Consider the following 12196-nt stretch of genomic DNA (forward strand, 5'->3'; position numbering starts at 1 on the left):
CTTTGAATTAAAGTTTTGTAATGTACATATATAAAGTAAAATAAAACTCAATCAAAGAAACTACTCTAGTAAACTATTATACAAATTCACTATAACTAACTCAAAATCTTAAAGCCAACTACAAGCCTTAAAAACGTTTAGAGCACCAAGTGAGGAATTGCGTATTGTGTGAAGAACCTAAACAAATAATACTTATATTAAGAATAAAGAATTATGAAACAAAAAAGAAAAATCACAAGACAAGAGAAAGAACCTCTTGTTGCTTTCAAAATGGAAGGAAAGAGAGGATCGCAGTGATAATGCAACAACACAGTTTGTGTTAGTGACATGAAAGAGAAAGGAAGGGAGGAGAATGGAGGAGTGTTTGCGAAAGAGGTGACAATTCACGTTTGGTGAAAGGGAAGAGAAAGTAGGAGTGGTAACGAAAACGAAACCGTGGTTCACATTTGATAACGAGGAAGAGAAGGAAGTGAAGGAGTGTGACTCTTGCATGGAGGAATGGCGTATTGTAAAAAGCGTTTCGTAATATTTGAGTGTAAGCGATACAATGGAAAAACTTGGTGGAGGAGGTAAAATTTGTGAAATTGTAACTCTAGCATATGAATCTCGATTATTTAAAGAGCTGAATATTATAATTGTGCAAAAAAAAATTCAAAAGTGTCACAACATTTTAAAAGATTTCATTTTCCTTGAAAGTGAAGTCTATTAGGTGATTTCGAAAGTATTTTTGTATAAGTGAAATTGAATAATTGAAACCAAAATTAGAACAAAAAGAGAATTTAACCTCGTTTTTATTATTCTTGTAATTCTTCTATTTATTTTTGACATCCTTAATTCTTTTTCTCTTTTTTTATTTTTTCTTTATTTACTTTCATATTTTTATTTCTCGCACACATAACATTAATGGATAATCAAATGTGGTCTAATAACAAGCGAAATAATACACTCACTAGACAATACATTTTGTTAAATAAATTCTAATTCATAACTATTATACTGTTTTAAGAAAAAAATTATAAATTTATCTCAACATTATAAAATTATTAATGAAAGGAAGATCAGTATTCACTTTTATGCTAAAAATCTCATGTGAAGATATGCTTGCATGTATAAAATTATTAATGAAAGCAACCAAATACTTATTTAAAAAGTTCAAAACCCATCGTTCAACTATAAATTTAAATTGGATAAGCCAAAAGACCAAGTATAACTCTTCTTCCTCGGTCAACAAAATTTATAATCCGAAAAATATCAAACAATCCTTTTGGTTCTATATAACAACGATATAGAGATAATAAACAATAAATCGAGGAAAAATCAATTCAAAATATGTATTCGTCTGTATGCGCTTGCCCTCGGGAAAACGCTTATTTTACATAAAAAGAATGAAGCAAAACAATGTAAAATGAATAATAAAAAACAAAAATAGAGCAATGCTCAAACTAATACTGAGGCTTATTCTTTGAAACGTAGAGCCGTACGTTCCTCTGATTTAGAGGCTGTAGTGGCCTTGCATTCCTTGGAGCATACTGTGGCAGAGTACATAACAAAGATTAATTCAAGATGAAGTCCAAGAACAAATTTCAAGGAATAAAAACTTAATTTTGAATTAGGGTTTATTTTACTCAGAAGAAATTACTTACAGGTATAAGTACAGTATTCTTCAGTAACTCCACTTGTCCTATCGAAACAGTTCTTATCTGATGAAATTTGGTAAAAGTGCAGAATGATTAGAAGGTAATAATGATAGTTAGTAAATGTATTAAAGGAAATTTACGTGCATGGGAACTTAATTAAGAATAAGAAGGATAACGTATAGAAAAGGTATCTAGCTATATACCTCCTTATCAATGGTCCAAATGATGCCTTCGGTGCAAGGAGGTGCAGTGAGTGATCCTATGTACCTGTAGAACATCTTACCACTCATGATCTCTGAGGGATCAATTTCTCCAACACTTTCTTCTTCCTTTTCTTTAGGAATGTCCACTAGGTATTGTTCCACCTGAAAGTAATGTATAAATATATATATATATTATCCATGCAAGATAACATATAGTTTTTCTCTTCGTTTATCGTAAATATCATTGCACGTACCCTAGAGAGCAATGGATCAGGAGAACCGAACTCGTACAAAACACCAACAACAGCAGTCTTGTTTGTTCCATCAGGCTGTGGGCTAACATGCACCATGTGCAACTCCAAGTCATACCTAGTAAACACCAAAATCAGAACATGTCATCCATGAAAAATATATATATATATATATATATATATATATATATATATATATGAAACAACTACAGTCTGTAACTCCAACAAGATCATTTCAGGTATCAAAGAGATGAAGACAAATTTTTTCAAGTAAAACATTAATGATATGACAAGATTATCTCTCTCTCTCTCTATATATATATATATATATATATAATTTGAACTTCAAATCTTCTTGACGAAGTCAGTTTCTACTTCATAAAGCTTTAAAAAACATGAATAATTTAGAATATTTATATTTGAGAAGAAGGAAACGAGAAGAAGTGATTGTGAAGGGAAATTAACCTCCGGCCGTCAATGGTGTGTTCGGAGGGCCAGTGCCAATGGATTTGTTGGAGGAAAAAAGATGATCCATCTATGTCTATTGAGCCTGCATCCCCTCTCAAATCCACCTGCATCAATGAGAACGTAAAATTTTAACCAGAAGTCAAATTTAGTATATGATTGTTGAAGTTAGTAAATTTATAAAGTAAATCAGTCACATATTATGTTCTATGGTATTTAATGCAATATGAGCAACCAGCATTAACTACTTACTGCAACATCATGACCTCTGTTGGAGAGAGTAGCATATTGAGGGTTATAGGTCCAATACTTGAGACCCCCTGCCTTGGGAATCAGTTGCACAACGTTTCTGGACAAATCAATAGGAGATTGCATTTGCCCTGTTTTGCAGGTTGCCCATGCTTCTTTAATATCACCCCAGTACTCAGGCCCATTTCGACTATCTTCATCGTAACCAAACTCTGCACCATATCAAGAAAACATATTTACAACACCAATATTTAATCATACTTTATATGTAGCTTTACTTTTCATTTTTTATTTTTCTATGTTTCTTATGGAGCGAATTTAGCGAATTGAAAACTTGAGCGAGAGAGGTTATAGCAATAAAATTTACCAGGTTCATCCTCATGAAGAGCTCTAGTTAACATTGCGGAACAAAATAAGATGGATATCAGAGAAATTGCAATCGAAATTCGCTTCATGTTTCAGGTGTTTTTTGAGAGAATGCTGAGTGCCACAGAGATTATTAGCTCTTGAATATGTTGTTGATGGAGAGATTTGGTGCATGTGCTTGGGTATTTATACACTGCCAAGAGTACAAGAAGTGGTTTTGGATTTGGTCTGGTGGTCTTAATTAAGAAGAAATCTTATTTGAAGTTTTCTTTATATGAATGTCACCAAAGTTTTTTCTTTAATTAATTAATCTTTCTCCTTTCAGCTTCTCCAATTTGCCTCTGATTACGTTAATTCGCTAATTTGGGTAAAATTGTTGGGTATCCAAGTCTCAGTTCAAGTTCTACGTTGGATAAAAATGAGAAAGTATAGCCGTGTATAAAGAGTGAAAAACTCGTTAACTTATTGTCTTAAGATTTTAGGTAAAGAATGATGTCGATTTCTTGTAAAGTTGGTTCCAATGTTATATGGGTGTTTGTGTAACCTATAACGTAAGGTAACCTCCTGCCCAACAAAAACCAAGAGAATCATTCTACTATCTGATTTTTATAAGATACAAGATGGAATATTTTACGATGTCAGACAGTGGGAAAAAGCAAGTTCAATTTTCGTTTGTGGTTGACCTAGTTCGATGTTTCACCTTATGGAATTATTGACGTAGAGAGGTACTCTGTAAAAGAATTAAAATAGTAAAGTCAGTTTGGACATGGTCAGAGTGATCGCAACCACTATGGGGCGAATGAGTTCATGAACATATTGGCATTTATATATTGCATGTTGAAGATATCAGATTGGTTTTAACGAATGTTGCTGAAGTTGGTACGAATGAAGAGATGTAATTGGCCAAATTTGATAAATAGGTATGTTAGAAGCAGCCTATAAAGTTTTGTTAGGTGATTGAGACGCACACATAAGCCATTTGAAGGTGTCAGATTGTTTAACAGGTAAATAGATGAAGTGATGTAATTCACGTATCTATATATTATTTACGATTGATCGGAACATCACCAACTGGGGTAGCCATTATCCACCTTGCTTCAGAAACCATGTTTTTCATTCGACTGATGAACATGCATGAATTCCATCACCATTGGCATCCGACACTGACATACTTTTGCCTCCTGTGCTTAAATTACGTCACCTTTTAACTCACTCTTTTGCCATTTTCCAAATTAATTGTTTTTTTTTTCCTTTTAGTATGAACTGATAACTTATATATTGTCCATGATACGATGTATGAGTTCGACCACATCATCTAAATCAATATCTTATCTGCATATGGCAGCAGTGGATTTTTTTTTCTCGTCTGTATAAATTCATTATTGACTTGTTAAATTCAGTTGTAAAGAACATTAAATTCAGGAGATGCTTAATTATTTGCTATTTTCCCAGGTATTATTAATTAAGTATTTTGCCTACCACCACGACATTCAAAAATTATGGTCCTTTAATTTTTACTGAAAATAATAAATAATTTATTTTCAAAATTTTGATTTAATTTATTTTTTCAATTTTAAAAATAAATTTATTTAATCTTTTTAATTAAATTTTATTAAATTTATTTGATATATAAAATATATTTGAGTTGTTTACACGGATACATTTTTACTTTTTAATGTTAATAGAGAAACTTGTCTTAAATATAAAAAAAAATTAATCAAATTTGATAAAAAAAAAGGCTAAATTTATTCTTATTATAAATATTAAACACTAAATTAATTCAAAATTTTAAAATAAAACTCGTAAAAGTTAAAAAATTAAAAATATATTTAATTAATATATTTAAATCTTACTTTTTCTTTTATTTTAAAAAATATGCCGAAATCAGTGTCGTAAATATGTATAAATCTCTTAGTTTTGTGTCTTTTATTCGGTTAATTAAGGGAGTTGTTATTCTCCTTCACAATTGCTTCAACATTTCTTTGTTTTTTCTTTTGTTATTGCAAGAAAGTAATACATTTAAAAATGATGAAATATTCTATGAAAAATTATTTGTTTAAATATAGAAAGATTTCAAAATTTATAAAAATATAATTTGGCTATTTGAAATATTTTATAATTTCCTTTCTTTTTCAAATTCATGTGTTTTTTTTTTTCATATTCTTTCTTTGACTTTAATATTGTGGGTTTGGAACATCAGTAACTTGATCAAGTCCAAGATATCATAAATTGAATTTGTTTTTTCATTGATGTCAATGGAATAACTTTTTAACTTAAAGTCAATATATAATTATTTGTTAGTTGTTTTCATCAGTGTTAATTTTTTTTGTCAACCTAGACCAATGTTATTTCTCGTGCTAAAAAATTAATTAGTTTGGATGTTTTCCGTCTGATGTTAATTAGAATTTTTTCATGGGCTCTAATGAGATTAATTTTCAACTAATATAAGTTAGAACCATTTAATAAATATTCATCTAGAATATTTTTTAACTAATATTGTTGAAATTATTTATATGATGATATAAGATAGAACTATTTCTTATTTAATGTTTGTTAAATTTTCTCAATCATTCTATGTTTATCCTTATTAACCAAGTTTTGTTTTAAAATGTATTATAATTATTTTTTTATCTCTACAGATTAAAATAGTAACTTTTGTATTTAGTGTTAATTGAAATATTCTATTCAAATAAGAAATTAAACAATTTAAAATAAACATAATTAAAATGTAGTATATTTAAAATTTTAAAAATTATATATTTCGCTGTTCAAACGCAAATTGTCGAATTTGCAATTTCTAATACCGTTGATAGTTTGGTTTGAAGAAAATTTGCATAAAAATATTAAATTTAAACTAAAAAAAATATTTTGAAGAATCGAATAATTTCAAATAAACTGAACTGATATTATATTAAAAAAATTCTAAATTGTTACAAGTTATTGAACCTTTTTATTTAAAAGATGACTTTGCAACAAAGTTAACAAACAAACAAATTTGTATAGACTAAAAAATATTGTTCTATTTTTTATCTCTATTTAATGCACACACACCGTTTTTTTAAAAAAAAATCATTTTTTTGTTATTTCAAATTGAAAATTCGTGATAAAATAACTTTAATAACAGTACTCTTAAGGAAAATGTTATTGATCAGCTTTTCTGGTCGTTATCCTTTTACGCACTCTTGATTCGATCTAAATACATGTGTAGTACATTTTTAGTTATATAAGGATCAAAATAAAAATATATTATATGGAAAAGAAATAAATTAGATTTAGATTTTTATAAGTTCAAATTTAATTTCGCAATAAGTTAATGCATAAAAAATTCGAAAATTTCTCAGTATATAAACTAATTTTAATTTATAAAAGGTTTAATTTTATTTTTCTTCTCTATGTTTTTGTCTTTTATTATAAAAGTTTATTCAAACAAATCCTTGTACATATTTCAAGAAGGAATGAGTTTTATCATGTAATTAAATACACGCTGACATAGTGTACCTTGATAAGATGTCTACTTTTATCTATTTTTTTGTATATTTATTGTTACTAATAAAATTAACTCTGTATTGTTTTATATTTTGTTTAATCGTTAAGTTTATTTATTTTTTAGTTATTTTGTGTTTGTTTTAGTTTAAATTTTCATTTATGTGTATGAAATAAGTAAATAGAAATATATTTTAGAAAAGGAAACAAGTTGGAATTCGAAAAAAAAATAATTGAACAACAAAAGAAGGTTTTGATGAAAGAATGTCTGTAGCAAAGGTCATAGGACCAACGTTCAGCATTACAAACAGATAGTGAAGCGTTACCCACCTGCATAGGCCTATTCATTGGGTGAGAATATAGCTCACTAAGCGTTGTCAATCCACATACTCAATGTTTGAGTCATTAGACAACGAGATGACTTGTTTAGTGAGTTGCAAGCTAGAGAACACCTGATTTTATTATGAATTTTATTATGAATTGTTAGATAAGAGTGTTGTAAAACTTGATATACGGAATTATATATTTAGTCATGTTTCTATGAGGATTTTAAGAAATTCCTTACTTGGATAAATAAAAATCGTCTTACAGTGTTTTGGGAAAGACTTTTGAAACTTCATAAGGATATTAAAAAACTATTTGTTTTCCTCCTTGGATCTTCTTCTTCATCCATAAAAGTTTCTCCTCTTTTGTGTTGAAGAGGAATAATATTGACAATTAAAAATGTTGAGGCGAATAAGAGACACAATTGAAACTTGAAACAATTCTTAGGTGCCTTGAAAAAGAGTTTTCTTCTTTTTTTTAGTTTCAATTTTTTTTATCTCTTCAATTTGTATGACTTAAGTTTTTCATTATGGAGTGCTAAACCTTCTTTTTATATATTAGATGTAATAAATTGATTTTCTGTAATGTTAATAAATATTTTTTTTTTTTAATTTCAATGTTAGAATTTAATTTCTATATACTTAGGGTTGAATACCTATGGTTTGATTATTGATTTTTAAGGTGTTGATTTTTTTTTTCAATTTAGAAATAAAATTAATAATTAATAGAACTTGTAAATAGACACCTTTCACTAATAATATTTAAGAAACATTATTTGTTTTGAAATTGACAAGTTATCACTAGAAAAACAATTTAAATAATTTTTTTAGTTAATCTTGACTTGAAGTTGGATTTGAAATAATCGTAAATATATGAAAGTAAAATTGGTAAAATTTAATATAAATACTACTATGTGTTAATTTATCTCGCACACCAACTATTCAATAAAATTACCATTTTTATATTTTTTTGTATTTGTCAAAATTAATTATAAAATTATATATTATACAACCCTTTAGAGAAAAAAATAATAATATACTTATTATTTATTATGTTACAACGGTGTACTTGTCGTATCATTATACATTAAAACTTTAACTTTATTTACTAAATTTAAGACTTTCTTTACTCAATTTTATTTTATATGATTTATACTACCTAATGTACCAATAGAACGTATACTAAATGTCAGGGTCATTAAATTCTCCAATGTAGTGGACACTAGGTGTCCGCAAGAAGGAAAATGAAACTCAGGAAATGGAAGATAAGTGACTGCAAGAGAGTGAACTAATCGGTTTGTGCAGGGATATATAAGTTAAAATTTTAAAATTCGGTCCCACTTTCTGCATGCACCCTTCTTCTTCAAACTTTTGAACCTCATTTTCTCCTTTTCTCTAGATTCCTCCATCTTCTCTCTAAGAATTCTAACCATTTTCTTCTTCCGATCACCATTCAGGCAACGTCTGAGCTTTCCTGGCGTCAAGGACTTTCATTTAGACCGATCAAGTTGCGGTTTTGAAGTGGTAAGTCCAATCTCGTCGTCTTTTATGGTCCATGCATTCCTGTCACATGCAAAGTATTGTTTGGTCTTGCATGCGTTCATCAAGCTCATCTCTGAAACTGTTTTTTATCTTTGATTCCATGGTTGGTTCTTCTACACCGATCAGAATCTTGAAGGAAGTCGTAGCAGTTAGTTGGGGTATAGTCAATATTGTCAAAGCTTAGCATTCTCTAGGTTTCAAGGTAAGGGAAGCTTGTAATTTAATTGTGATTCTCGTTCCATGATTGTTTACTTGCTGGAATGATGTTATGTTTGATAATTTGGTTGATGTTGAAATATTGCATGTTTGTTTGGATGTATTGATGATTGATGAAAAGGCATAAATTGGGTAGGAGTATAGTTTGATCGTGATTCTACAATAATCTGCCGAATTCTACCGAGAGTCATTCGTGACTGTTCGGTTTTCCTTTGGTGTGTTCGGTTTTAACTGGATTCTCCTTCTGAAGAGAATTTCAGTTAATGATCGTTCGGTCTTTTATTGGTAGGTTTGAACACTAAATACTTAGTTTAAGTTTAGTTTTCTATTTCTACTTAGTCATCAGCCTAGTCAGGGTATTCAAATAAGTTAAGTAATCAACATTATAGTCGTTTTCAGTATGTGAATAGATGTTAGGTTGTTTTCGTGGTCGGCTTTATATATATATATATATATATTTCTATTAGCTAGAGTGTTCGGTCTCTATAGTGCTAGGTTTGAGACTAGCACTCGGTCTCTTCAGTGTTCGGTCTTAGACTAAAGATGAGTATTATTAGTGCTCGGTATCGTACTAGTTCTCGGTTTCTTCATAGTATTCAGTTTGCTACTGGTATTCGGCGTTAAACAGTATTCGGCCTCAATAAATGGTGTTCGGCCTAGAGTCTTAGTATTCGGCCTAAGCTTAGTAGTGTTCGGTTTAAACTCTTAGGAGTCAGGTCAATGAAGTGGTTAATTTGGTAAATAGCGTTTGGTCATGCTAGTTACCAAGGAATGTTATTCTATTCGGTCTCGTTCATAAACATGATAATAACTCTTTTGGTCTTGTTCATGATTAGTATTTTATTTTATCATTATGTTTGATTGAATTGATAGTTAAGTATGATGATATTGAAGAGTGATATGAATTGAGTAATATGGATGTAAAAGAGAATTCCAAGGAGGAATATCTCATGAATGGTATTGGAATGGTAAAGTATGAATGTGGACAAAGCTTAGTTGGCGTTTATCCTGATATTCCGTGATTGCTCATTCTCACGTAGAGAAGAGTAACTCATGTGTGGGAATGGCAGGAGGTCCTAGACCATAAGGTGAACTTGGGCGGAACAGACTAACCTTGGGTGGCAGCTGTTGAAGGTATCCCAGCTATTACATCACCCAGGTGCAAAAAACGTTGTAGCTACACAGAATTCATACCATCCGGACAGTCAGAGTAAAGCAGTCGGTCATTGCATGCATTGACGTATAATTATGGTTGGAAATGTATGATTGGATGATTGCATGATTGACTTATTGATGTATATCAAATTTATGTGAAATATATGTTTTACTGAATTAATTAAATTACATAAGCTTACCCTATTTTCCTGTCTTGTCTGTATTGTCTGTTCGGCCGTCATTTCCTGTTGTAATGATCATCCTGTGGATGTGAGTAGAAGGGAAAGAGTGTCTACTGGAAGAAGTGGAAGTGAAAGCTGAACCATAGGACCGTTCCGTCGTTAGAATTGGTTCTATTTTGTATAACTGATCGATGTAAGCTTAGTCTTGGAACCGTTTGGTCTAGACCGTCGTTTTGTAAAGTTTAAATTCTGAAGTATTGTTAAAAGGCCGTTCAGCCATAAACGTACTTATTCTCTTTCAAAACTAAACTGTAATATTGTTAACTGTGAATATTCTATGGTATGATTTTATACTATATTTTGGGATGTTACACTAAATTTACTCAAGTTCCTAATTATGTTATAGAGAATTTTAAGTAACATTTTAACTATTTATTAAAATGTATAGAAAGACACAAATTCTAGTGAGCACGGTATGTATAAATCAAATTTTTTAAAAATAATATTATTAATTCCGCTTACATTATTTTATTTGTTCCTCATTTCATTTTAAGTGTTGATATTTTGAAGAACAAATATTTTTACTCATCTATTGATTTCAAAATTAAACATAGCATTAATTATTTTTAGAAAATCGTATTCTTATTTTTTTACATAAATTTTAGTTAATTAACACTTTTAAACGAAAATTAATGTTGCTAAGGCAATTAATGCTGCGGTTTGGTGATGGGTTCTTAAAGTCACATTCTTGTAATTTCATACCTAAAAAATGTTAGATAATGCACTAAGTTGAACCAAATATTCAATTGATAGGAACATCTAAACTACTCTAAAATACATATAAAATTTATAATTAAAGAAATTAAAAGATAAGATTGGTATTTTTCTCCATTATATGCTAAGAAGAATACACTTATATAGCCCAAAAACATCTCTCATCAACAAAATTATTTCATTATTTCATTTTACAGAGATTAAATATTGTACATATTATTTTTAACACTATAGAAACATTCTTTTAAATTCTTAAAATATTCTATAAAATTATTAAGTAAATGCAAATCCAACTTTGATTTATTTTCATCACAACTTTTTCATACATGCATTAATTTGAATTTTTTATGTAATAAAAGTCTATACCAAAACATTGTTTAATAATATATATTTTGAGTTTATTACTATATTAGAACTAAGCATTTCGATTATCAATCATACTTGTCACCATGTTTTGGTAGTTAGTAATTCCATACACTTTTACATTAAGTTAAGCCAGTGGCATAAGAGACGGATAATAATTTATCTACAACTATTTGTAAAGAAATAAGTTATTTTTTCTACGTTTTTGTATTCAACGTTATATCTGTGATATTGTTTATATTCTCAAAATTTCATTTGTATTTTTTAAATTATTCGCATTTCTATCCCACCCTACCATACAAATCATTCATTGTTTATTTTAACCATAACTATTAATTTCTTAATTTTAAAAATAACTATGATATGTTAATAATTTTTTGACAACTTTTTATAGTAGACTATGTAATATTATTTTATTAGTTTGTATATTTGAAACCGATCAATCACTAACTAACACATAAACTGTTATAAAAAAGTTGTTAAATTTTTTTTTTTTAAATAATAAAGATACAAAATGTTTCTTTCGTAATAATAATTAGCAAACTTTAGTAAACGTGTGGGGGAAATACAAAAAAAAAACAAAAAGAATATTTGCAAAATGTGACTGGTCTTGGAACGATCAAAAGAACAAATACAAAGGATAATTGGCAATATAAAAGGTGACAACCAACCAGGAGGAAATTATCCTTATTTGGTTTAAGAAAAAAAACCTTAGAAGGATATAATAAAAAAATAAAGATTTTTTTAATTATTTTAAAGCATCTGAATCAAAGTAAAGAAAATAAAAAAAAATAATCTCTCCACCAATTCCCACTAATAAATTATACCAATAAAAAGAAAGTCACAAGACCAAAGAAAACCAAAAGCAGGACTTTGGTTTGGGTCAACTTGAGTCACTCGTTTAGATTCTTGAGTTTTTGTAATACGTGTCGCCACTAAAACTGCAAACCCAATATCAAGTCAAACTCCAAAACAATTTCACTTTAT

General features: G+C 28.9%; 1 protein-coding gene across 1 annotated transcript; it reads right to left on the minus strand.

Annotated features, from left to right (window-relative positions):
* Positions 1 to 1351: 1351 nt before the first annotated feature.
* LOC108322387 (carbonic anhydrase Nec1) lies at positions 1352 to 3307 on the minus strand. The gene is made up of 7 exons (XM_017554461.2): positions 3173 to 3307; positions 2809 to 3017; positions 2557 to 2663; positions 2095 to 2209; positions 1841 to 2002; positions 1644 to 1700; positions 1352 to 1529 (listed from the first exon to the last, which is right to left on the minus strand). The coding sequence occupies exons 1-7, from the start codon at positions 3258 to 3260 to the stop codon at positions 1443 to 1445; spliced, it is 825 nt and encodes a 274-aa protein (XP_017409950.2). The 5' UTR covers positions 3261 to 3307; the 3' UTR covers positions 1352 to 1442.
* Between the last annotated feature and the right edge of the window lie 8889 nt (positions 3308 to 12196).

Source organism: Vigna angularis, chromosome 2 (assembly GCF_016808095.1).
Source record: "Vigna angularis cultivar LongXiaoDou No.4 chromosome 2, ASM1680809v1, whole genome shotgun sequence".
In the NCBI taxonomy this organism is placed as follows: domain Eukaryota; kingdom Viridiplantae; phylum Streptophyta; class Magnoliopsida; order Fabales; family Fabaceae; genus Vigna; species Vigna angularis.

What these genes read in the sequence shown, in the direction of transcription:
- LOC108322387 (XM_017554461.2), bottom strand. Translation starts at nt 3,260, where the DNA reads ATGAAGCGAATTTCGATTGCAATTTCTCTGATATCCATCTTATTTTGT. An exon ending in ACAGAGGTCATGATGTTGCA is followed by an intron (nt 2,664 to 2,808) that starts GTAAGTAGTTAA and finishes TCATTGATGCAG; the next exon opens with GTGGATTTGAGAGGGGATGC. An exon ending in AGAATACTGTACTTATACCT is followed by an intron (nt 1,530 to 1,643) that starts GTAAGTAATTTC and finishes ACTCTGCCACAG; the next exon opens with TATGCTCCAAGGAATGCAAG.